This window comes from Ooceraea biroi, chromosome 11 (assembly GCF_003672135.1).
Source record: "Ooceraea biroi isolate clonal line C1 chromosome 11, Obir_v5.4, whole genome shotgun sequence".
NCBI classification, from domain to species: Eukaryota; Metazoa; Arthropoda; class Insecta; order Hymenoptera; family Formicidae; genus Ooceraea; species Ooceraea biroi.
This window is the reverse complement of record NC_039516.1, coordinates 3,022,070-3,044,616: the sequence shown is the minus strand read 5'-3', so window position 1 is coordinate 3,044,616 and position 22,547 is coordinate 3,022,070. Positions and strand designations below refer to the sequence as shown.

Below are 22,547 nucleotides of genomic sequence, written 5' to 3'. Positions count from 1 at the left end.
TTAGCGCCGCTTAATTCTCATAGGGAGGGAAATGAATGTGTGCACACAGTTACGCTTAAAAAATATAATTTGCTATATTACACTTCTTTTACTGGAAAAAATTACGTTACAAGGAACCTCTCCATTTACGAAAAATCCTCTCTCTGTGTAAAATGTTCCGCGTTTTAAATGTTACGTTTTACGTTATATTTTCTAGTAAATATGTCTTGAATTTTAATAAAAAGAATATTCCTGATGGAGAAGATTGTGACGCCGCAATAATACATATATGTATTATATAAATGTTAGAAAATAATCAATTATTATATTGAGTTATATTGAGAATATAACGCAATATGACAATTGGAAATGCTGCCTCGCGCAACAGCAGGAAGAGAAAACTAAAAAAAGATTAATCAAATATAAAGAGTTATAGAAGAACTTTTATACAGTACGAAAATATTACAAGAATTCTTGGAGAACATTAGATCTAGCAATTGAATCTTGTGAACGCAAAGAAATAATTGAGTAAAAAAGTAAACGCCACGTATCGACAAGATGGCGCATATACAATTAATGATACAATTTCTGTACTGTTAGACCGTATATATACGCATATATACGGTGATACATATACTCGGTTATACATTTTTCAGTTTTTTTATACAATTTACGTATATACATAGTTTTTGTACGCGAAATTAACATATCTCTTCAAATCCACTGAAATATTTGATGAGATATGTACAAGAAGTTCTGCAAGAAATTATACAATCAGATGTGTTCATATCGCAATTTCGATAAGTAAAATTATGCATGTGATACAATCGGTTAACTTGGTGGCATATAAGCCGAAAAGAGATCAATGGAAAAATGAAACTTCTACTTACAAAAATAAAGAAGAAAATTAATTGCTGGAAAATCTCAACTATTTTCTATTATATTCTTGAAAAAGTAAAACTTGAATAAATTTTATTCTTATTGAATTCTTCGATAAAGTCTCATTTTACATTTCTTATTTTTTATGTAGAATCATCGCCTTCCTGATTGCCGATAACCGTAATCCATTGTTATCATTGCATATATATGCACACACTGGCATCGACTATCTTAAATTTTACTTTTCAAATTTGATCGTTGCGGATCCGCTTTGTTACAGTTTAGCGATACTCTACACAATCATCATCTAAAAAAAGAAAACATTAGGCACTTTTGGGAACGCATGTTCTAATTACATCTCTTAAATTCTACAGGTTTATAGTTAAAAACATGGTCTACAAATAGATCACTTGTTTACTTATAATTATAAATATATTTGCGCGCAATTTTCTTTAAAACATTCTCGCGAATAATGTAACAATGATGATTATGACAAGAACGAAGACACAATTATAACAATGACGATCACAGAGTGACAAATTTATTGATGGTAATGAACGAATGATGTAACATTAAATTAATTAAGAAACTTATCATCATCTTCCCGCAATAAGCAAGACTGGTGAAGCATCTATTTTCACCTCTTAATGTTATTGCTAATCTTCAGGTTGTACAATTTTCTTTTCGCCTCGAGTCTCATCTTGGCTTGCAGTCGCTTCTGCTCGATTTCTTCCGCGGTACATTGTGACGGCTGCGAACCGCTCCTCGTCTCTTTCGTATTGTTTCTCATATTGCCGGTGGAATGGTATCTACCGAAACGATCACCACCTTCTCTTACCGCGCACCTATTAACATCCGATCCGTGCGTCCGACCCGTGTCACGCGTTAACGAAATTGCACTATTCTCAACTTTATCGTGATTCGTGACAATTGAATTGTTACTTACGGAGCCACGCGTGGTACCTGTATGCGTGGCTGTCGTACTTTTAGTCGAGTTCAAGTGCAACTTGGACCTCATCGTGAAACATGAAGAGGACGACGCGTTCAAGGTACTTCTAGCACTGGCAATCGTGTCCTGTCCAATGTACTGATCCGATAGACTTTTGGTCTTGAAGAATTTTCTATTTTCGAAAAAGGCACAGCTGGATGCTTCGTCCCTCGCCGCTGTCCTGACAGAGCTGGTGGACTTCGCTTCCGATTTCAGTGGCGCTTGAATCAAGTGTTTACAATTGGCCTCGTATTTTGTACCGTCGTTTCTATGGCTCGAGAAATTGTCGGACCCGGTCGGCGCTGATAACAATTTCTCGTCCTCAACACAGCTCGCCAAGCAATCGTCGAAGGAATCGTCTGGAATATCAAACAGTTCGATGTTGCTTTTTGGCACTCTTGTATGATCGGATGATTTTTCAAAGTAGGGACGTATCATATTGTTATTGTTCAGATGCGATTTATGCAACTCCTTTTCTTTTGGTAGCGGAACGTGTATACTGGAGTTTGCGTCTCTTCTCAATGACAATTTGGAATATGTCTTTAATGCATTATTGTCACTTATACTTTTATGAAGAAAATTCCTGACTGATGGTTCCCTGATACTGTCATTGGAAGTGGATTGTACAGGAGGTTTGTTACTTGATTTTGAGGATGGCAATTCTTCTTTCTTGACGCTTGTCTGCGAGTGTGGCGTAGCCCCCTTATCTGTAATCAAATTGAACTTTTCCTCTATCTCTTGAGTGCATCTGGCCATACAGTCGTCTATAGAATCATCAAATAAGTCATCATAACTACCGCTTGCATCATTCTTGCCAGCATTATCATGGCTATCAGTTTTTCCGATACAATCTTGCTCTTTACCTTGAATCGTTGCAACTTCTTCCTTACTGTTCGTATTTGCCACGATCGGTGGCTTTTCTTCAATTAAAACGTCCGAATTTTTGTCAGTTTGCTTTATGAATCTTACTTTTTCGTTTAACGCCTGTAACTCGGCCGCAAACTGCCCAATATTCTCCATATGTTCCATTTTGATGGTCTTCCTCTTGAGTGGCTTGTACAGCAGAGGCGAATTTGAATTTCGTTTCCTCTGCAACAGCTTGGTCCCCTTAGGAGTCTCAAACTGAGCCTTCTGTTTCTTACTTCTGCCTTCGGGAGTTTTGTTCAAGGAACTTTGCCAATCCCACGCAACTTCGTTACCACCCTCTTGTGTGCACGGGAAAATTGGACTAGGATAACCATCGAGGTCCGGAGATTCTTCTGCGTTTGTACTCTGCATTTTCCTAAGTGGTGTACTAGAAACTGGATGTTCCCGACTCTGTGGAGAGCTGTCATTCTTCTTGTTTACCTTGTCGTTTACCGTCGCTGCCATGTTCTCGACATCATCTGCATAAAGCAATATTAATTAAATTAATTGTTCATCAGATAAATAATGTCAGTTTTAGTAATAGTTCTAATTTACAGAAAGTAGTCTTTTTCGTACACTTAAAACGGAATATTACATTTACCTTTCCTTATATTCGTATGTGATTTTTTATCATTTTTTATTCTTACACATTTCATTTTTCTTTTACATAAATGTACTTCTTTATGATTTTGGAATCGTGTAACAAAATCTCTTTCAATAAATCATAACTTAACCTTTGTCACAGGGTGATAAAGATCAAGCTATTTCAAGTATCTTCAACTTTAATACAAGTGTTAGTTCAGAACATTACACTTTAAACCATTTAAACAAGTATTCAATTAATAGTTTTTCCAAACAAAGATAAATACATTAAACCAAATTTAAATTTATTATGACATGTCACAAGATGCAATGCTGAAATGGAATACGCACATAGAGAGTAAGGAAGGTGCTCAGTAACGCTCAGTACTAAATTCTTTTTCCTCTTTATAATATTCTTTCTTTGTCATTGCTACCACTATATTTTTATTTTTAATAAAAATATACTTAAATTTATATTAAAACTATTGTATTTTATTATATCTTTTTATCTAAAAATAAGTTTTCTGATTAACCATTACATTCGTGTCGTCGTTAAGCATATATAAATGATAATTTTTTCCAATTTGCTATTAAATTATACTGTTTGAAAATAAAAACTGTATAGAATCCGCTATTGAAACATATTAATGGAAAATGTAATTTTTTGCTGAGCCTTTATTGAGTCGTACTACTACCTCATTTTTCTGTAGAAAACAGTGGAGACTCATAGCGGACTTTTTTGGAACTAATTTTCAAGTGGCTCGCTAGAGACCAAAGTGCCTGCAGAATGCATGTCCAATTCTTGAGTTGGCAGCATTCTAATCCCTCGAAGCCTCTCGAAAGTTAGTTCCAAAAACATCCGCTACGAGCCTCCACTATCTTCTATTGGAAAATTGGAGTAGAACAACGCATGGGTTTGTTTCCAGCTTTTTCAAAATACACGTGATAACTTAATATTTCTACGTAAAATCATGTGTACAGATTGATGTGCGCCTATATCGCCTAAACACTATACGTAAAAATGGAAGTAACTTGCTTAAGTAAGTGTGTACAAGAAACATCCATTAATCTCGATTTATACGTTTGTGTATGAGTAAAATTTTCATGATAAATCTTACTTGCTCTTTTCAATGTAACATAAACTTTACAGATTTTCAGGACGTTCTGTCGGAACTGGATGACGTTTTAAAAGATGCCACTTTCCTCAGTATCGATGGTGAATTCACAGGCCTCAATTCAGGTTCGGACATAGGAGCCTTTGATACGCCAGCGCAGTACTATGCCAAGCTTCGATCGGGATCCATGGACTGTCTTCTTGTACAGTTTGGTTTATCCGCCTTCACGTATGACGCAGAAACAGACAAGTAAGCTAAATGACTGATTGATTTTGTTACACTGTTACGAACAGTATTCATTTGAAATTTGATAAAAGGGACACAAATATTTCAAGAGAAAATAAGCAGCAAAACATTAATTAAATAAAATGAATTATATGAGAAAATGTTCTCTTTGTTCCAGATACACTCAGCGTTCTTATAACTTCTACGTGTTTCCCAAACCGACAAAACATCAGATGCCAGATTGTAGGTTCCTCTGTCAGGCATCCTCCATAGATTTCTTAGTAAATCAAAGTTTTGATTTCAACAAACTTTTCAAGCATGGCATACCATATCTGAGTGCGAATGATGAGCAAAAGCTTGTCAAACGTATGGAAGAGAAACAAAAACGTAAAGAAGAGAATAACATGGACTTAATTCCAATATCTGACACTGACAAACCTCAAATAGAAGAAATATGGTAATATATTATACATACATGAGAATATATACTGGTTAGAAAATTAAAGAAAAACAAGATTAAAGGAAAATAATTCTTTATTTTTGTTTCATTTTTTAATCAAAATTGACAAGAATGAACAAGAAAGTTGAAATTCATGATTCAAATTAAAAGTATGTTGAAAAATGTACATTGCATTAACTTTAGTTCTAGAATAGAAGAATTTCTTGCCTCAGATAAGGAGGAATTAATGATAGACAAGTGTAACGCATTTATAAGAAGACTCGTGTACCAAGAGGCCAGAGTAAGATGGCCTAACCAACTTAGGGTTGAAGGTAAAATGGAAAGAACTTGGCACTGTCTTTCGGTGCAGAAGGTAGGCACCAAAGAAGAGGAGGAAGAGAGAGAAAATGAGAAACGTGAGAAAGAAAAATTAGAAATGGAGCAAGCTGTGGGCTTCAGCATTCTTTTGCAGAAAATCGCTAAATCCGTGAGTACATGTATATATATCTGTTTCATATATAAAGAAATTATCATATTACATGTTACATGTAATGCTTTAACTTGTTGGTTTTCTGATTAAAATTGTTATAAAGTATATCTAAACATATCTCAATCTTTTTATTTCAGAATAAAATAATTGTTGGTCATAACATGTTGTTAGATCTGTGTCACATAGTGCATCAATTTTTTACAGTATTACCAAGCGACTATTCCGAATTCAAGACATTGCTCCACAGTTTGTTTCCTAGGTGAGACGCAGGAATTTTATCTTCATGTACTTTGTTAGGAATATTTTAGTTATGGAATGTTTTAATAATATTTGCTGTAATGCTTAAAATCCAGACATGAAATCTGCAGCAAAATTATATCTCTAAAAGTATATCTTTTACTTTTTCCTCTTCAAGTTTAATAGATACGAAAGTGATCTCTCAGTCCCAGCAATTCAAGGAATGCGTATCATCGACGAATCTGAATACGTTGCTAGATATTGTTAGCAAATCTCCTTTTTCCATTCCCGATGTGCAATCGACAGAAGGGCGCAGTTATTCTGTATTAACAGAAAAATCGCATGAGGCAGGCTACGACGCGTACATCACTGGCTTATGCTTTATCGCATTATCCAATTATCTCGGTTAGTAGAAGTACAACAGATACAAATATCTTAATGCTATGATAATGGACCGCTTTATCCATTTATGATATTGATTTTATTAAGAGTAAAAAGTTTCTTACATATTTGGTGCAGTCAATTGCATGTGTATACATAGACGTATTAAATAAAATTAAATTAAACGATTGATTTATTTAATAGTCGTTTTGTTTCTTAATTTTTGGCAATAAGTGTACATAGGACCATTGCTTCTTTCAGGGACACTAGAGAAGTCTGAAAATACGACAGTATTAGCAAACTCTCCTTTGCTCAACCCTTTTCTTAACAAGTGAGTATTGGAAGCTTTGATACCTGAATAACATTTCTTATTTCTATTCACAAGAATTTAATAATAATTTATTTATTTAATAATTAAATTTTTTTGCAGACTTCCTATACAAAGATTGAAAGATATTCCATATGTGAATTTAGTAGGAAAAGATCGTAAGCATATTTTTGCTGTCATTATAAAAACTTAGTAAATATTATAATAGAGTTAGACTTTATCTTCATATCATCGTTCTCTCGTGATCAATAGTGTAATCACGTAATAATAAATTAATTAAAAATTAAAACGTTCCATGTTTCTATTTTTTAGCAATTCCTAGCAGAGATCACGTGTTTCACTTAACGTTCCCTAAAGAATGGAAATACTCGGATATAAGTGTACTCTTCGCTCCATTTGGTAAGCATTGCATCATGTAACGAATAAAAGCGTATTAATTAACATCGCTCTGTGCAGCGGAGTAAAGCAAGATTTCTTTTTTTTTACAGGAGGTGGATACATTTCATGGCTATCGGATACATCTGCATACGTGAGTTTACATCGTCGCGAACAAACCGGCGCCGCAACAAAGACCTTAGCTAAACAAACAGCCTGCAAGGTACAGAAATACTCGCAGCATCAGGCCAGCCTAGAGACCGACGTGTCTCACGAGACACGCAAACGGAAATTGCCATCGCTTGAGTAAGTTATCAACGCTTTCAACTTTGAATCATTTTGCGCGATATACCATTATGTAAAACTGTCGCGATGTGGATATACGCGGCTGTATCACCGCGCAGTGTTTGTAAAAATCGCACGCGTTCGCCAAAAATAGATGCTCTCCGTCGCGATTTATTTTCTGCCGCGAGCTATCAGCGTTTAATATATTCAATGCGAGAATGAGTAATGCGTTATAGGCCCGATATGATTTCAGAGCAGAAGAGAGAGAGAAAGATATAAGACCCTAGGCAGCCTCCTAAGATTTCCTGTACACGAAACATTTGCATAGACCTTGTTCTGAATTAATGCACGCGACGCTTGCTACAGGCCTATCTTGTCTTCTTGCTCTTCTCCTTCTCCTTTTCCCCTTCTGTTTCCTGTTATTCCGCTTGCGCCTCCTTCACCGCTTTCTTCCTCTTCTTGCCCCCTGGTACGATCTGCGAAGTACCATCGCCATGTGAGCGACTGGTGTCTTGCATGTGTTAAATGATGCGTAGGTACGAAGTCGAAATTGTTCAAAATTCTCAGTTTCCTTTATTTATTTAATTTAAATATACATTTTCTTTCCAAATGAGACTAAAATTATTAAATTAGTCAATAATTTAATATTTGGAGCTTGTGAAATCAAAGAAATGTTAATCGTATTACACATAAAATTTTATTTGTTTTTTTTTTGTTAATAGAAATCTATCCAAAGAATTCTTAAAATGCCAAATACATGTATATGTATCCAAACAGCAGTGAGTGATTAATCGTGCGCGTTTAAAGCAGCGTCTATGAGGAAATCTTTAACGAGGTACCATGGCTGCAGTGATCAATATCCCGGGCACATGTTCCAGTCAACTGTTGTTAGCCGCGGTCTTCGTCCACTGTGAGCTCCGCGCGTACATCTTTTTGCAGCCAGTTGCAGTCTCGACCGCATTGTAGTTACAACGTCGGTCAGTCTCGGACGGCCAACACGATATTAATGAATCGCCCACGTGCTCGCAATCACGGTGCTCGTAATTCTTCCCGCTGTGCCGCGCGCGTACGCGTTTTCGCGCCGGACGAATCGCTCGAGCGGCGACTGCCAGATGATAATAAGATCATGATCGCCCGGGACAAGCGGTACTTTTATAGGAACAGCAGAGCGGCCATTGAGGACAAGGAATTTACAGTCGGTTGATTTAAATCGACATGAATCGTTGAGTCCCACCCGCGGCTCACGCGCATGCACACAGTCGCACGTTGGCGATGATTCTTTTCAAGCGGATTGTCCCAAGAAGAGGAGAGAAAAGATTATCGCTTGATCCACAGCTCGGAATAAAATAAACTTAAATTTAAAGGATAAGGAAGGAAGTAATATCGGGACCACGTAGAACATGTAGCCGTGTACGGTAGACGCAATCGTGAACGGGAGAGAGACCGTTCGCATTGGTGGTTCTGCATTATTGACACTATCGTACATTACTCTCGAGGAATTTACTCGATGCGCGTGTTGGACTCGCTCGCTCGCGGCTCGCAACTTATGAATATGCAGCATCACGTGCATGCGTATGTAACGCACGTGTGCCGCGTACTCGTTAAGTACGACCGATCGTAATGAAAAACGGTAGAATCCACGTGAATGAGACTCGCGCTCCTTGCGCACCCGATCGTCGGCGTCCACAGCGATTGACTCTCATTACGAAAATAAACTCGCCACGAAACGTCGTTACGTTTATCCATCGCCGATGGAATTCAAGGGTGAATTATCGTTGCAGGAACACGGAGGTTGATGAAAAGTCGGCTGCCAACGGTGCGAAGGCACCTGCCGAGGAGGATGACGGGTGGAAAATCGCCACGGGTAGATATTTAAATACATTCTTTATTCTGTAATTTATTTTTTCTTTTTTATTTTGCACGTTCTTCATAATCTGATTTCGCTCGCACACGTAGGTAAAAGACGCAAGAAACGAAAGGATCAAGAAGCAGGCGGCGCAACCGATAAAAAGGTTTTCCAGGAAAACGATACCTGGGAATAGATGCAATCAACTTGTATAAGTAACATCGTGTACACGGTTAAGACACGCGATACCATACACGAAGTGTACTCGTCGCTAAACTCACATACAAATATCGAAACTGAATCACAAAACATCTTAATTTCACGATCCATTTTATTATGAGACAAATTTTTAAATACGATGTAATTACGACAAAGTACGTTTAAAATAAATTCTTTATTTCTGGTAATATGTATTGTCATTTGTACCTTATTGTATTATATTCGTATTTTGTGTACAACAGTCTTGTTACATCTGGGAATATCGACCTTGTAAATTCCTTCTTTCTGTGATGTGATGATTGTCCCAAGCAATGTGTCCTTCAACCGACGGTGGTTGTTTGGATTTTACTGTTTAGTGAAGGTCTAGTGTTTCTACGTTTCTGTGGATAGACAGTATCAGTGCGGTGTTTGTCGCTTGGCCAAGTCTTGCAAAGGTGATACCCTAGATAAGAATAAAAAGAAATAAAATTAACGCAAAATAATACAAAAAATATTAGAATATAGAATATATAATGTAGATGTAGAGTATAGATATAAAATATATGATATGGAATATAGAATATTATAAAGATTTACGTGTAAAAGTTCTTTTAGTCGCAAAATCATACAGAATTAAAAAAATTATTTTAATTATAAATTACAATTCTCTTCGCAGATTCAAATCACAAAACACAATTGCAGGTTCCTTATCAGATATTTCTTATGTTTTTCTTCAATTATTATCTGAATTCAGGAAATATTAAATAACATAATTATTAAAATATTAACAACATAGGTTCGCTTACGTCTTGAAGACGTCTCGCTGAAAGATGAGTGAATCACAGACAGATGAGGAAATTCCAGACATCGATTTTACTCCTTCGCATAAACTTCTGAGTGATCTGAGATTCCGAAGAAAAAGAATATATAAGAGAACCGAAAGACGAAATTTACGTGAGGTGAGTCCTATTTCGTACATTCTTCCGAGTTTCTTCCAGATTGGTGCGATGCGTTGGACTCCTTTGGGATTTCCAAGGGCATTGCGTTCGTTTCGTAGCGAGGCACATGCCGCATAGAAACCCCAAAGCTGCCTCAACAAATTTCTCTTGAAAACTCGCGTGTTCTTTAACTGTATTAAAAGTTAATTTTTCTCAGCAACTTTTCAAGAAATACCATGAGAGTTTTTGTATCACATAATATGAATTAGAAATTAATTCGGATGTCATATCCATAATACAAACGATTTTTCTGAGGAAAAAATCGTAGTTCAGAAAAATTTTAAAGCATGGAAAGAGAAGTGATAAAATCAATAAGAACAATAAGAAATACGATAAGATTGGTAGATGATCATTACTTACGTAAATTATTAATTACAATTAATTTATTACATTAATATTTTACTATTAATTGCCCGATTATTTTGATAGATTGTTACATGCATTAATCTATGTATAAACACGAAAAAATAACAGTTAAACTCGATCTCCGAAAACAGATTTCAGATATATAATTCGACATTTACAAAATATAATGTAGGAATTGACACTCTTCTTCTCAGGATGCGTTGTGACGAAAGAAGACTTTATTTCAATTTATTAATCAATAGTAAAAACAAAGAGAGAACGAGATAACCACATATTTTTTGCACAATTAAAGAGCTCATCATATAATACAGTTACCATTTTTAAGAATAAAGATTTTCTGAGTGCTTTCATTCGGGTCGACATTATTGCGCTTACACCGGAGATAACTTGGGACTTAGCAGGCCAGTAGGATTCAAACGCAGCCACCACAGGACCACTAAGGCCCAAATCATCCCTCGACATTTTTCATCCTTACATCCACCGCGCGAGTGTTCTCGTACCTGAAAAATATCCCAAAAGCAATTATTTAGTCGCATTTTACTGTTCAACAAAACATATTTTCCAAAACTTTTATCGTACTCGTAATTTTATATCATTTTAATGGAGCAAGTGATTAAACAAATTATATTATTATATAAATGAAATGAAATTATATTTAAATCATATAATTTTTTCAACAATCACAGTGTAACGTATTAAATTTTTAAAACATTAAAAGTCTTTTGCAGGATGAGAGAAAAACAATAAAGCACTTTTTTCTTTAAGTACTATTAGTATTAAGCCTTTCTCTCATTTCTGCGAGACAGGGTTGTTCGACTTGCTGAACTCTAATATGTCGGAAGCTTTTAACAGCCGTCCGTCGGCCGAGACTGTTCATCTCATTCATTATACTGGATATCAGAAGTGCACCTAGTCATCCTCGGCGATTTTATGCACGCTACGAAATAACGGGTGTGCCGGAAGCGTTATCGAGAAAATGAGATAAGCGGTGGTGCAGGATGCACGCGAGATACTCTTGCGATCGTTGTTTGCGTAATACAGCACGACGCATGCAATTCCATTTGATGCTATCACAGTCCGTGAAATGGGCAACACGTAAAAAGTACGTTTCGATAGAATGGAGAGATGTAAACTGAAATAGCACACGATGACATCTGACAATAAAACGAGTCAGCTTAATCAGTTTGTGAAACATTTCTCAGTGACGAGGCTTATACATTTTCATAAACTATAAAACGTTTTATGGTTGCTTCTTTATTGAAAATTACAACTTTTTTAAATAGCATTAATTAGCATTAATGTTAAATATTAAACATTAAATAGCAAGTGTTTGATATTTAATATATAAAGATAAAAATATCTTTAAGTCTTTTCGTATTTGGATAAAAATTCTGCACATGTATGTATAATTACTCTCAGTATACTTGAAGTCTAGTTTCACGAAAATGTGGATAACTAGAATTATAATTGAAAATTAAAATGGCCTTAACATACTACTCCCCCCATTTTATGTTCTTCGCATAATCCATTTCTTGAGAAGAAAAAAGAAGAATATTTCAGAAATCATTCAAGTTGCTGCGGTTAAGTGAAACAAATTACACTGATTAAAGCTAAGTGGGTATAATGTTCTCCGCCATTTTGCGGGCTTCTGATCGGCCATCTGAGCAAGCATAATTCATTTTCGGGCAAGACACATCCCCCGAAAAATCAAAAAGCGCTCGACAGTCTGTCGAGCGCACCGCCTTGCCTTCTGATCATTGAATTTCTCTAATCATTTTATGGCGTAATTAAATTCTGAAATTAGCAAGTAAATGGGATGAGCAATCGACCACCGATGTCGAACAGCGTGTCGGTTCGCATTCCCGATGGATGATGTCGACGAGTAGTGATTCGCGTGGGCGCGCAGCTCTTGTAGCAGCGTGCAAGGGTTGCACGCGGGTCGCATATATACGTGGGCTACCGTGAGAGCATTTACAATTCAATTTATGCAATCCGAAACTCGTGGGAGGTACGCGAGTATTTCGTAGAGTGATCGACTGGTGGTGATCGGTTGTCAAGGTAATCGCCGACAATTTTTCTCAAGCCTTCAGCGATCAATCCGGCCAGAAACGGTCCATCGCTCGCGCGTACGAGCGGCCAGGATGCTGCGAGGATGTTCCGCGAGCAAGAGGGTTGAAGCGAGCGCATTCGCGGCGCTCGAACGGCACTCCGAGGAGTGCGTACATCGCGTAAGCACTCGCTCGCGTGCAGGCGACTCTCGATGACCACTCGGACGTCGCGTTTACTCACACTCCGCTTCTCACCTCGGCTAGCTGCGCCGTGCTGGCACGTGCACGTGCGATGCATCGACGTGCCGGCGTCTTGTACGCAGGTGCGAACGCGGCATCATCGCCGTACCCTCCTCATTCCGCCGAATGCTCGACACTGGACGCCTCGACGCTCCCGGACGCTCCCGACGCCGGCGTCGCGCGCGCTCGCTCCTCGCACCGGAATCGCACCACCGTAAGAAACCGAGAGAAGAACGAGGAAGGTGGAGGAACACGGACACACGCGCGGGGCCGATAAGAGGATCGCGTATCGGCGATGATAACGACGGGGTGGTTTTCTTGGCGGCGCAAGAGAGAGAGACGAGGCACACTACACCGTGGCCGGACCCGGACTTTTTCAACCCGCCACGGCGCGCCACGCACGCGATATTTTTGCGCCACACGCACCGCGTGCGTGCGTGCGTGCGTGCGTACTGTCCGTCTCTTTTTTCGACCTCTCCCGATGATGGAGGGAGAGAGCGGAAAATCGATCGAGCTGACGACCCTTCTTCTTTTGCGTGCCTCGATAGCAGAAAAGCGGCGGACCACACCCTTCGGCCTATCGTGACGCTCTACCGATCGACCGACCAGTCAGCTTCGTCTTTCCGGACCTAAGGGTGGACCCTTCACCCTTTGTGAAACCGCTGTACGCGGGGGGTTTGTGTACGAGGGGGTTGTGAGCCGGAGGAGGCATCATGGTTACGCCGCGCGCGCGAGGGAAGAAAGGCGAGGAGACGAGCCGGAGATTAACCCTTTCCCGCGTAATCTTCCTTTCTGATCGAAAGTATCGTGTGTTTGCTCATTGCCGAAGGAGGGCTCGTGAATTCTTTATTCTACCTGGGCGCGGCCGAACGGGAGAGCGCGCCAGTTCGGGATGAAATTCAATCCCGAGTATACAAAAGGAGTCCCGATAAACATACGCGCGCCTGGCAGTGCTCTCTTTAAAAAGTCCTTGTTAAAATACTGCGCGTGCCCCGCGCCGCTTGAACGCCGTTTTACGCGACGCGATCGAATCCGTTCCGTCTCGCGAGCGATTCTAGTCAATGACAACATGCGCGTCGCAATTTTTACGAGGAATAAAGTAACATTTACATAAATCAGCAATTGCATTTTAAGGAAATTCTTCCGAGCTGTTCTCTAAAACTTTCTTTACGAAGAATATTCAATCTCAATTCTAATCCTTTTACCACATACGCATCGCTCTCAGCAACAAATCAGCAGCAAGGCCAGCGGATCAGGAAGATCGAGCCTGGCGATTTCACATATAAGTCGTACGATTACGCATCGCGATTTGCAAGTCCGCGTCCCGGAACTGATTCATCGAAACTTGGCGTATCCCAGGTGCGGGTCATGCGTCAAGGATCGTGCGAGCGTCGGATGGATACCGTTCCGTCTGCCGGTCGCTCGGCCGACCTGGTTCTTTTTTCCCATCCGAGCTCATGCTCATGCGAGCGATTTGTTCCGCGATGCCTCGTATTCGGCGGGGATCAGGGGTGGCTAGAAACAATGGCCGCTTAAACACGCGGCTGCGATCGTTAAGCGTCAAGCTGCCCGGTGTATCGCATATTATCTGGCGTGCCATGGGGCAGAGCGAGTATGGCCGAGTCAACGAATTATCATGGTAATCACAGAACAGTAGCCGCTGGTACCGGAGAGGTCAGACCGATGCCACGAGATTGCCGTGCAGGAAAGTACCTTGGAGGTGGACACTATCCAGTCCAGTGGTAATCCCATTCGACTTCAGGATCCGTTCCCGGGCTGGAACTCGACTTGGCTTCGCGCGCACGCCTCTCGTTCTCTCTCGTTCTTTCCGCGATAAAAATAAACGCGCCGATAAAAATTAATCCGACCCACGCCGCCAATCGGCGGAAAATCTGACACGCGAATATACGCGCGCCGACAGCCGACAAAGAGAAATAGTGCGGTGCGTTATTAACAGATCAATCGGTGATCGAGCGATATTTCGCCTCGTGCTGACGGCACGTACGCGCTACAGCGTGAGGCAGGTAGTTTTTGATCTGTGGAATTAATAAATTAATGTGTAGAATGCATGTGAGAAGTTAAGTGCGATAATAAGGCTTGCAGTTTACTTGACATGTATTTCACAAGGACAGGAATGGATTAAAACTTCTGGATTTCTGTATTATCCAGTTTATGCATTTTCTTGTCCGTTCTCTGTGTAATCAACGCTCGAAATATAATTCGCACGTATCGCGGCTGTATTCTTGAGTAACGTCTTTCGTAAATAATAATTAGGTTCAAGACTTTGGATTTTTTCGCAGTTTTTCCCAAGATTGCAGCATCACCCGACTTGCGGTGTTCGTTGCACTCAACGTTTCGCTTAACAATCGCCACATTAACATTTCATCAGCCACGCCGCATCGCGGGGCAAGCGGAATCGCAGCATTCGAGAACCACTGTATGCCTCTCGAGATAAGAGAGTCGTGATTCCAAGTGGTGCAGTACGAGAGATACGCATCTAGTATGCCCTGAATTAATAAATAATAATGCAATATTGCTGCGCTCGCAGCTCGAACAGGTTCGACCTACCGGTCAACTGCCTACCAGAGATTGGTCGCGCTTTAGACGATACGTGTCTCTGACGTTATTAGATCGTATCAGCCTCGGAAAAACCAGTACTTGTAGTTAAACCATCTAAAATATGCGGCCGACGACGAGTTTCCGATTTCTGGTCTTTCCCGCTTCTCGAAGTTGCCCGCGCTCGATCGAGATAGAGTCATGAAAATGAAGTCTCTCTGGAAACGCGTGATTCAAAATAGAATTACAACCTGTGTCCACGATTTGCAACTTTCTCGTTACCAAATTCAATAAATTACACACGATAATCGCAACTTCTTGCCAGACCTATTATAATTTTTTTCACTGACGTTGCGCTCCAGAAACTACAGAAAGCCGGGGATCTATAAAATTGAAACTCCTCGATGCACGCGACAATCTAACGACAACCTAATGTCCACGTTCCATGTAAGCCTCCGGGAACATCCTTCGCGATGCCATACGCAAGCGAACGTGGCCAAGAGCTGCTCGAGGTAGTAATACCTGTATTGCGTTCAAGCATTCAAGCGGCAACGCGGAATACCGTATCCCAGGATATCGCGCACCATCGCGGGTATCCTGATCACAATCCAGGTACAATCGGGAACACCCACTGGGTCTGCCGAGCACCTGCTCGTCCGACCTGCTCGCACCTGCAACACTCGGTACAACGCTTTCCAGGATTCGCCGTTTACCGGCCCACCTTGGGATCGCACAGTGGTATTGTTTGTGATCGCGAGTGATCAGCCGACACCCGGATAATGCTCCATCGCGGCTTCTCGGCAGAAGCAGTTAAGACTGCTGCTCTTTGCTGATTATTGCCTTCCTTCATGCTTCCCTCACGAACTCTTCATACCGGAGGAAGAGACTTGGCATCGAAAGGCACACAGTAATGATCAAGAATAAAGTATTTGCGATTATGGCGTTGTGCTACGTTATCCCGGAACATTTTATGGATCCCCGATCGACAGATGTCGGACATCGGCGAGGACGTGGTCGGCTGATAAAAGCAGCTGGACGCGCTGACCGTGCCCCGATAATGCTGGCGTCCAATAAATATCGGAGCTCTCTAATGGATCCTGAGCCTAACAATGGCAGCGCTCGGCTCCTGGATGCGTTACGAGCACAGGGGCAGCACCACGTATATGCACCACGGCTGCGCCCGTTAGATGTAAACGCGTACGTACATCCGGAACGGCGAGTGGCTACCTCAGGGCGCAGGAAAGTCTTCTCATTCTCCGCGGACGAACCGCGAGGATATCGCGTTCGTTGTCTCAGCTGCTACCTCTTATCTGAACCGTATCTGAGCTACCATCAGAAGCGGATCCGTGCGTACCATCTCTCATGGCGATACATTCCCAAGAGTGGATAGTTGGATATTTAACAAACGCGGGGTACAATGTATTAGGGGTGTGATTTAGTTTTGAGGGTTTTTTTTGCTCAAAAACGCATGTATTTAAATATGATAATGAATGAATGCCTTAATCAAAATATTTTCCTTCGTTTTCTATAACTTTTTCCCATCTTTCTGGCAACAGATGGATTCCACGACTATAAAATGACTCTTCTTTTCAGTTGATCCATTCGTCGACGAATTTTCGTACTTCTTCGAAATTATGAAAGTGTGTATCCTCTAAAGCGTGTTGCATCCACCGGAACAAATAATAATCGCATGGAGCAATGTCCGGAGAATACGCGGGGTGCGGTAAGACTTGCCATTCGAGCTCTAATAGTGTTTGTTTCACTGATAACGCAACGTCAGGTCGAGCGTTGTCACGAAGAAGAATCACTTTCCGTCGTTTACTCGCAATTGCTGGTCGTTTTTGGTCCAATGCTTGCTTCAACTTGTACAATTGGTGTCGATAACGATCAGCCGTGACAGTCTCGTGCGGATTTAACAGCTCATAGTACACTATCCCACCAAATACAGAGCATTACTTTTGAACCGTGAATATTGCGTCTCGGAGTGGATGTTGATGGTTCGCCTGGATCCACCCATGATTTTCTGCGTTTCGGATTATCAAAATAGATCCACTTTTCATCCCCAGTAACAATCCGAGACAAAAGACTCTTCTTTTTTTGCCTGGCGATCAACGAAATGCAAATGTTCAACCGGTTCGCAATGGCACTTTCCGATAATTGATGTCGAACCCATTTCCCTTCTTTCTGAATTTTTCCCATTTCATGTAAATGTTTGGTAACTGTTGTACGATCAACATTTAATGCTCTGGCAAGTTCTGAAGTGGATTCTGTTGGATTTTCGTCCAATAATGTTTGCAAGTCTGCATCTTCAAGCTTTCTTGGTTGTCCCGAGCGTTCTTTGTCCTTCACATCAGTATCACCACTTTTAAAGCGTCTAAACCAGTATTCACACGTCTTAATTGATGGGGCAGAATCACCATAAGTTTCCACAAGAATTCTATAACCCTCAGCCGCAGTTTTCTTTGGATTAAAAAACAAAAGCAACGCATGTCGAAAATGCTGTTTCGGAAGTTGCATTTTTACGATGATATAAACACGACTGTTATTGCATCTATTGCTATAATGCTACTAAATGTCATGAATAATGTCAACACTGTAAGAAACAACAGTTATCGGAAACAGCTATTGGAACAAACTGACGCTACAGCCATCTGTTGCAAAACCCTCAAAACTAAATCACGCTCCTAATACTTAATCCTCGCGTGAATAAAACAGGCATGTACAGGCACGCTATTAGGATACATCTTCCAGAAGCAGGAAGGAGCTTCCTCGTGAAGCATCTTTCTATGCTTCTGACGACGAAGACTTAGAGGTGTCATCATCTTAGATGGAGTCAAGGAAGAGTACCTTCCGTGCACGCGAAGCGCGTGCTTTTATCGGGAATTCGTTAGCAGTGCGTCACACACGCATCGAGTGCAATAAATAGGAAGAGAGCTCCGCCCATGCTGGACTGTCTACCGTGGAAGCCGTATGTCGTGAGTTATGACTGCTCCAGGTGAATTATAACACGTATAGCGCATACCAGAATCCACACGTGTACCGCTGCGCGCACCATTAAGGCGCGCTCGCGGCTCTTCCTCGCGAGTGACAGCGTTCCTCTCAGGTATTCCTCGAGTTCTTTCCGATTTGAACGAGCCTTGCGAGACCGAGGCCTTATCGCGCGATCATCTCGCGCGAACGCTCGGCTGGAAAACGTTCAGCTAGAAAATCGATCGGCTCCCCGGCGATGGAATAGCCGTTCTGCAGCGTTCCTCGTCGAGCCATAGCCGTGGTGCGGCTGCCATCTTCGAGCCCCGCTCCGCGGAATGGACGCGGTTTAATCCCACGGAGAAAGGAGATTACAAAAATGAAGACTCGGGTTTATCGAGCCGCAGGCTCGAGTCTGCTCCCCGCTGCAAAATTTCGAGCTGCACGTCGACGAGCAGCCATCGACCCGAGGTGGAAGCTGCGGCCACTCGGTGGCCGCGAGCACCAAGTTTACGCGGACGATGGAGGCGATGGAGTGTGCAACAGCCATATTTCAGAATCAGCGACACGAAGCTACGCAACGAGCGCTGCAACGCGCGTTGCAACGCGCGATGCAGCACGATGGACCGAAAGGTCACGATGCGGAGCCGGCTGCTCGACTGGCTGAAGCACGCTCGGGCGCGTCTTGGGTGTAGTTTAATCCGGTTAACCGTGGAGGACCTATGGGGGCTTGCGAGGAGACAGACAAGCGGGACGGAGTTTGTCATAATTATTGACCGCGGTCTCAGCGAGCATTCGCGGCCATTGGCGGCGCATTAGGGCGCTTTAGCGCGGGAACACACGTCGCGGGGACACGTGAATAATGTATCGAAGTGAACTCTTGCTCGCTGCGGAAGGTAGGAAGCAGGAGCGTCCGCTTTTCGAAGAGGAGAGCACGATGCGAGCAATTCTTGGCCGTTACCGCGAGGTACCAACGATCCGCGCGGCGGATCGGGGGTCAAGATTCCTCAGGAGAGAGAAAGAAAAGAGAGAGCGCGGAGTATTTCTTGCGGCCGCGAAATACTCATTGCCCTATGACGCTCGAATGGCGGTACTATCACGTAATCGGGAATAATAGTTACGCGGGATCCGAGGATGATCGAAGGGCAGCCCTTTGGGGTACTTTCACGCAGGCACGCCTGACAAGATGGCGTCCGCCGTATTCAACAACTGCCCCCCGGGACGAAAAAAGCGGGCAAGGGAGCAAGAGAGAAACGCAAAGACGCGTAATCTGGCGAAGCTGGACATCAAACTGATTTCCGACACACTCGTACCATCATCTCGAGATCATTTCTCAGAGATCCATACCATCGTTTCGAGATCGTTTTCCAGAGACCGTCGCGTCTCCTTGCGAAAGATCCGCGCGACCGAGTAATTCGCGACTCGAATGGAATAAGAAGACGGCCGTACGCGTTCCTTTTATTTCGTCAATCGGGCGACTCCTCAGACGTACCTACTATTAGATTTTATGCGCCGGTCGGCATATCTTTCGCGGGAGAACGTTCGTAATAATTATCGCGGGACGCTGGAATGCGACGCGATACTCCATTAAAGTGTACGCCGTTGCTCCTAGCTCCTCCGCGTTCAAGGCGCGGTGGTGGATACTATGTGGTACGTGTGTATGTGCACGCGGGGCGGGGAATACGTACGCACTCGATGCTGGAAATCGAAACTCGATGCTCGACGCCCGGGACACCCGATACCTGGGCAACGGACATCGCGGCCCCGAGCGCCGCGATGCGTGCGTCGTTAATTATGCAATTAATTACCACCTAATTACCGCTGCCTTGCCTCCCGCAGCCCGTTCCGTGGCTGCCGCGTCTCTTGATCGCGCCATTAAGCCGCGCAACCCGCTATCCGCTCTTTTTCCGATCAAGCAACAAACGCGAGAAGGCAAAAATTCTACCCTGAGCTCTGATAGCGTTCTCTCTCTCTCTCTAAGAAGAAAGCTATCTCAAAATTCAGAATAAAGTTTTTTTTATTTTTTAGAATTAGAATTTCCTCTGTAGCAGCATGGTCGATTCGATCGAGCCGATCAACAGTTCGCTGGGAAACGATCCGGATCGAATCTTCGGAATCTGAAGACTGAGATTCGGGCGGAGCTATGCTGGAAATCCGCTGGATTCACCAAGTCCGCCGTATAATTCCACTCACGAGGCGTTACATCCCCGACAAATGGCGGCGATCTTTTCGCCCGTGATGTTAGCGCGCGACCGCTTACTCGGAAACTTATCTGGCTATCAGCCGATATAAAGTGCCGCGTTGGCGCGAGTAATGCGAACCTATTTACTCGTCATGCAGATGACCAGTAGCCGCATCGCGTCCTTCTTTTTCTTTTAGACCGAGTTTCATTACGGCGATAAATTACGGGCAGGCGAAGGGGGGACTCTCGAATGGTCGTAGCGAGTCGTTTTCTGTCGGATGCATAAATGGGCGCTCCGTGTACGTGCGCGTTCGTATAAGACGTATTAAAGCACACAGTCGTGGCTGTTCTTTCCCGGCTTTCGGTCGTGTGACGTTCACGGTTCGCTCGTCCGGAGAGAAAACGATCTTGCTAATTCTCCAGGAGATTCAGCGACACGTTCGATACGTGAAAAGACACGCTAGAAGTAATCCAGAAGTGGCACGAGAGAGAGAGAAAGAGAGAGAGAGAGGGTTTAATGTTCAAAAAGACGGATCTCCTGAAAATAGACTCTCAATAAATACCTGGCGTCGCCGGTCTGGACACTGTCGCGTTTCTTGATAGGTCCGATTATCGCTCGAGCGGAACGAGATCACATGCATTCGGGTGCAAGGCCAATTAGCAATTAAGGACTGGGGTGACACGATCGTTAGGCTATTTGTTAGGCTATAAATAGCTGGAGATTGCAACAATACCGGTAATTATCGTGACCGACTAACCGGTCTGCATCTAATCGAACTTTTTGTATATTAACAAACTGTTTCTTGGCTCATTGTTAAACAATGCAATTAAAACTTGATAAATACTTATAAATGATACTCCATCAAGGTTTCGTGAAGTCAAACGTTTGCGTGTAGTCCTCTTCTTTTGAAAAAGTAGAAGTAAACGAATACAAAGCTATTGAAAGAATGTTTTTATTTTACGTGTCAATCGACAATAATCAAGCGGAAGATCAAGGTCCAAGATAATTGGTGAAATATTAGCCGTTAGACTGACGCGTTTACGGAGTCGTGGGATCGCGTAGAATGGCACATCGCAAATAGTCCACTGTCATCTACATTGCGGATGCTCTATCGCACGAGATGCCAGCTTGTAAAACGGACAACCGGAGCGACTGAATTTATGGATCACCATGGACTTCGCCGCGAAGTTCCCTCCATTAACCTCGGCCTCCATGCTTAACCAAGGCCTAGCTACGCCTCGTGCGACTTTGTCGACATCGCAAAAGTATGAATTGTGAGAGAGAGAAGAGCGACGCGATAGATAATTTATTAACCGCCGACGATGTATAATATTAACTTGGGTCAGATGATAATATTCTATTCCAAGACCTCTGAAATATGCGCACACGAAGAAAACATTTCTCATAGTGTTTCATTCAGATAAATCCACTTATATTTTTATAATATTTTTCGTTCCTCGCTCGATATACGTATCGAGATCGCGTTTTTTTTCGGATTACAGAATAGCATTGCGGTGATCAATCGAGGCAATTAGCAGCACCGTTGCGTTAAACGTCAAAACGTCGGCACTCCGCTCGCCATGATATCGCGGTATGCGGCCTGCATTAGCCTCTGACCAACAAGTCATTTTGATTTTTCTCTCGGAGCAATGTTATTCGCCGCGCGGCGCCAAACTTCCCGAGCCAACGAACCCGACAAAGTTTCCGAAAAAAAAAGAAACGGAAATTCATCAGATCTATTTGCACCAGTAGTTTGCGCAAGATCGTTTATCTTAGCTCCGCTCGTAACTCTCAATCAGGAGAGCCTCTCGTCTCGGTGCCGTGATCGTCGTGTTACGTTTCCCCCGTAGATCACAGTCGAAGATTATGTCTATGATTTTGTGTCATCCCGCATTATCGATGCTCGCGCCTTTCGAAACCGGCTCGCGTCCGTTCG

General features: G+C 42.3%; 3 protein-coding genes and 1 long non-coding RNA gene across 13 annotated transcripts in view; 2 read left to right on the top strand and 2 right to left on the bottom strand.

The window, feature by feature from the left end:
- Positions 1–49: 49 nt before the first annotated feature.
- Positions 50–4,053, bottom strand: LOC105288203. 9 transcript variants are annotated; one of them, XM_011354276.3, is made up of 3 exons: positions 3,354–4,023; positions 1,500–3,231; positions 50–1,165 (listed from the first exon to the last, which is right to left on the bottom strand). In XM_011354276.3, the coding sequence occupies exons 1-3, from the start codon at positions 3,406–3,408 to the stop codon at positions 1,162–1,164; spliced, it is 1,791 nt and encodes a 596-aa protein (XP_011352578.2). In that variant the 5' UTR covers positions 3,409–4,023; the 3' UTR covers positions 50–1,161. The 9 variants fall into 9 exon arrangements, with proteins under 9 accessions (XP_011352578.2, XP_011352584.2, XP_011352585.2 ...); XM_011354282.3 differs by having other exon boundaries at positions 51–2,205; positions 2,413–3,231; XM_011354283.3 differs by having other exon boundaries at positions 51–2,205; positions 2,488–3,231.
- A 142-nt stretch (positions 4,054–4,195) lies between these two features.
- Positions 4,196–9,459, top strand: LOC105288205 (poly(A)-specific ribonuclease PARN). 2 transcript variants are annotated; one of them, XM_011354285.3, is made up of 12 exons: positions 4,196–4,374; positions 4,485–4,698; positions 4,853–5,131; positions 5,318–5,600; positions 5,741–5,862; positions 6,019–6,245; positions 6,483–6,552; positions 6,652–6,707; positions 6,862–6,948; positions 7,038–7,230; positions 8,991–9,073; positions 9,166–9,459. In XM_011354285.3, the coding sequence occupies exons 1-12, from the start codon at positions 4,356–4,358 to the stop codon at positions 9,249–9,251; spliced, it is 1,719 nt and encodes a 572-aa protein (XP_011352587.2). In that variant the 5' UTR covers positions 4,196–4,355; the 3' UTR covers positions 9,252–9,459. The 2 variants fall into 2 exon arrangements, with proteins under 2 accessions (XP_011352587.2, XP_011352588.2); XM_011354286.3 differs by having other exon boundaries at positions 4,197–4,374; positions 4,493–4,698.
- On the bottom strand, positions 9,432–11,232 carry LOC105288204. Its single transcript, XR_895586.3, has 2 exons — positions 10,060–11,232; positions 9,432–9,716 (listed from the first exon to the last, which is right to left on the bottom strand). It is a non-coding gene; the product is annotated as an uncharacterized LOC105288204 (long non-coding RNA).
- LOC105274677 overlaps positions 9,716–22,547 on the top strand; it is a 31,298-nt gene continuing 18,466 nt past the window's right edge. Inside the window, exon 1 of the mRNA XM_020034576.2 lies at positions 9,716–10,212. Coding sequence (XP_019890135.1) covers positions 10,084–10,212 — 129 coding nt within the window. The 5' untranslated portion in view covers positions 9,716–10,083. The remainder of the gene's footprint in view (positions 10,213–22,547) is intronic.

Bases quoted from the DNA above. Each gene is read 5' to 3' on its own strand.
- LOC105288203 (XM_011354276.3), bottom strand. From the start codon at position 3,408: ATGAAATGTGTAAGAATAAAAAATGATAAAAAATCACATACGAATATA. The intron at 3,232-3,353 runs GTAAATGTAATA...TGCTTTATGCAG, and splicing joins ACATACGAATATAAGGAAAG to ATGATGTCGAGAACATGGCA.
- LOC105288205 (XM_011354285.3), top strand. The intron at 5,132-5,317 runs GTAATATATTAT...CATTAACTTTAG, and splicing joins CCTCAAATAGAAGAAATATG to TTCTAGAATAGAAGAATTTC. The intron at 6,949-7,037 runs GTAAGCATTGCA...TTTTTTTTACAG, and splicing joins TGTACTCTTCGCTCCATTTG to GAGGTGGATACATTTCATGG.